Source organism: Penaeus monodon, chromosome 29 (genome assembly GCF_015228065.2).
Source record: "Penaeus monodon isolate SGIC_2016 chromosome 29, NSTDA_Pmon_1, whole genome shotgun sequence".
NCBI classification, from domain to species: Eukaryota; Metazoa; Arthropoda; class Malacostraca; order Decapoda; family Penaeidae; genus Penaeus; species Penaeus monodon.
In genome coordinates, this window is record NC_051414.1 from 25936731 (window position 1) to 25937555 (window position 825).

General features: G+C 41.7%; 1 protein-coding gene across 1 annotated transcript in view; it reads right to left on the reverse strand.

The window, feature by feature from the left end:
• LOC119592078 (beta,beta-carotene 9',10'-oxygenase-like) overlaps positions 1-825 on the reverse strand; it is a 16235-nt gene that overhangs the window by 1012 nt on the left and 14398 nt on the right. Inside the window, exons 10-11 of the mRNA XM_037940893.1 lie at positions 580-761; positions 157-297 (exon numbers count right to left, since the gene is read on the reverse strand). Coding sequence (XP_037796821.1) covers positions 157-297; positions 580-761 — 323 coding nt within the window. The remainder of the gene's footprint in view (positions 1-156; positions 298-579; positions 762-825) is intronic.

Below are 825 nucleotides of genomic sequence, written 5' to 3' on the forward strand. Positions count from 1 at the left end.
GAGAGATATATAATTTTTACGCATCCTGGTACGAATATCGTGACCATTATTTTGCGTACGCTGTAAACATATTTCTCAAAATGTACGTAATGCACAACTCAGAAGAGTAAATAAATACATCACATTCAATGGAGAGACTTCAATCGACAAACCAACCTTGTCAACCAGAGTGGAAAGAACCACGCCATCGTCCTCCTCCGTGGCGTTTGGGGCGGAAACAAACACGGGTTCACTCACAACTTTCCCTTCCTCATGCCACAGGGTCGTTTCGCCAGAGTTCACGTTCATTTTGACCAGCTGAAATAAATTAATGAATGCGTGTAGAAATGTAGAATAGCTAGTGAATGAAACAATTCTATCGCACGCGAAACAAAAATATAGAGAGAAATAAATGGATAAAACGGGTCATGAAATTCCCGGTACACTGATCGTTTTTGGAGCAACTAAAGACTGATCCTTATTATTCTTTACACCGGGAAACAGAAAGCAAGCATCTATAGTGTAATAAGATATCTCGAATTATCCATCATGAAGCCAAGGTAGAACAATAATTTCTTTTCTGCCTTTCATTCTTCTTACCTGCGAGAAAACAGATCCCTTTGGGTTGACTTCGACTCCATACGCATATTCATACTCCTTCCCGTTATATTTGTAGTTGATGCGTTGGAGGTCGAAGTACTGGCTGGAAATCCTCTGCCCATGGACTTCCACGGTCTGGTCGGCTCTCTTGTAGGCCGTGCACTTCGTTCCCTCGAGCGTAACTGTAAGAATTAAAGGGAAAGGTTGCAACTGTCAGAAGAATTAAAGGGAAAGGATGCAACTCAG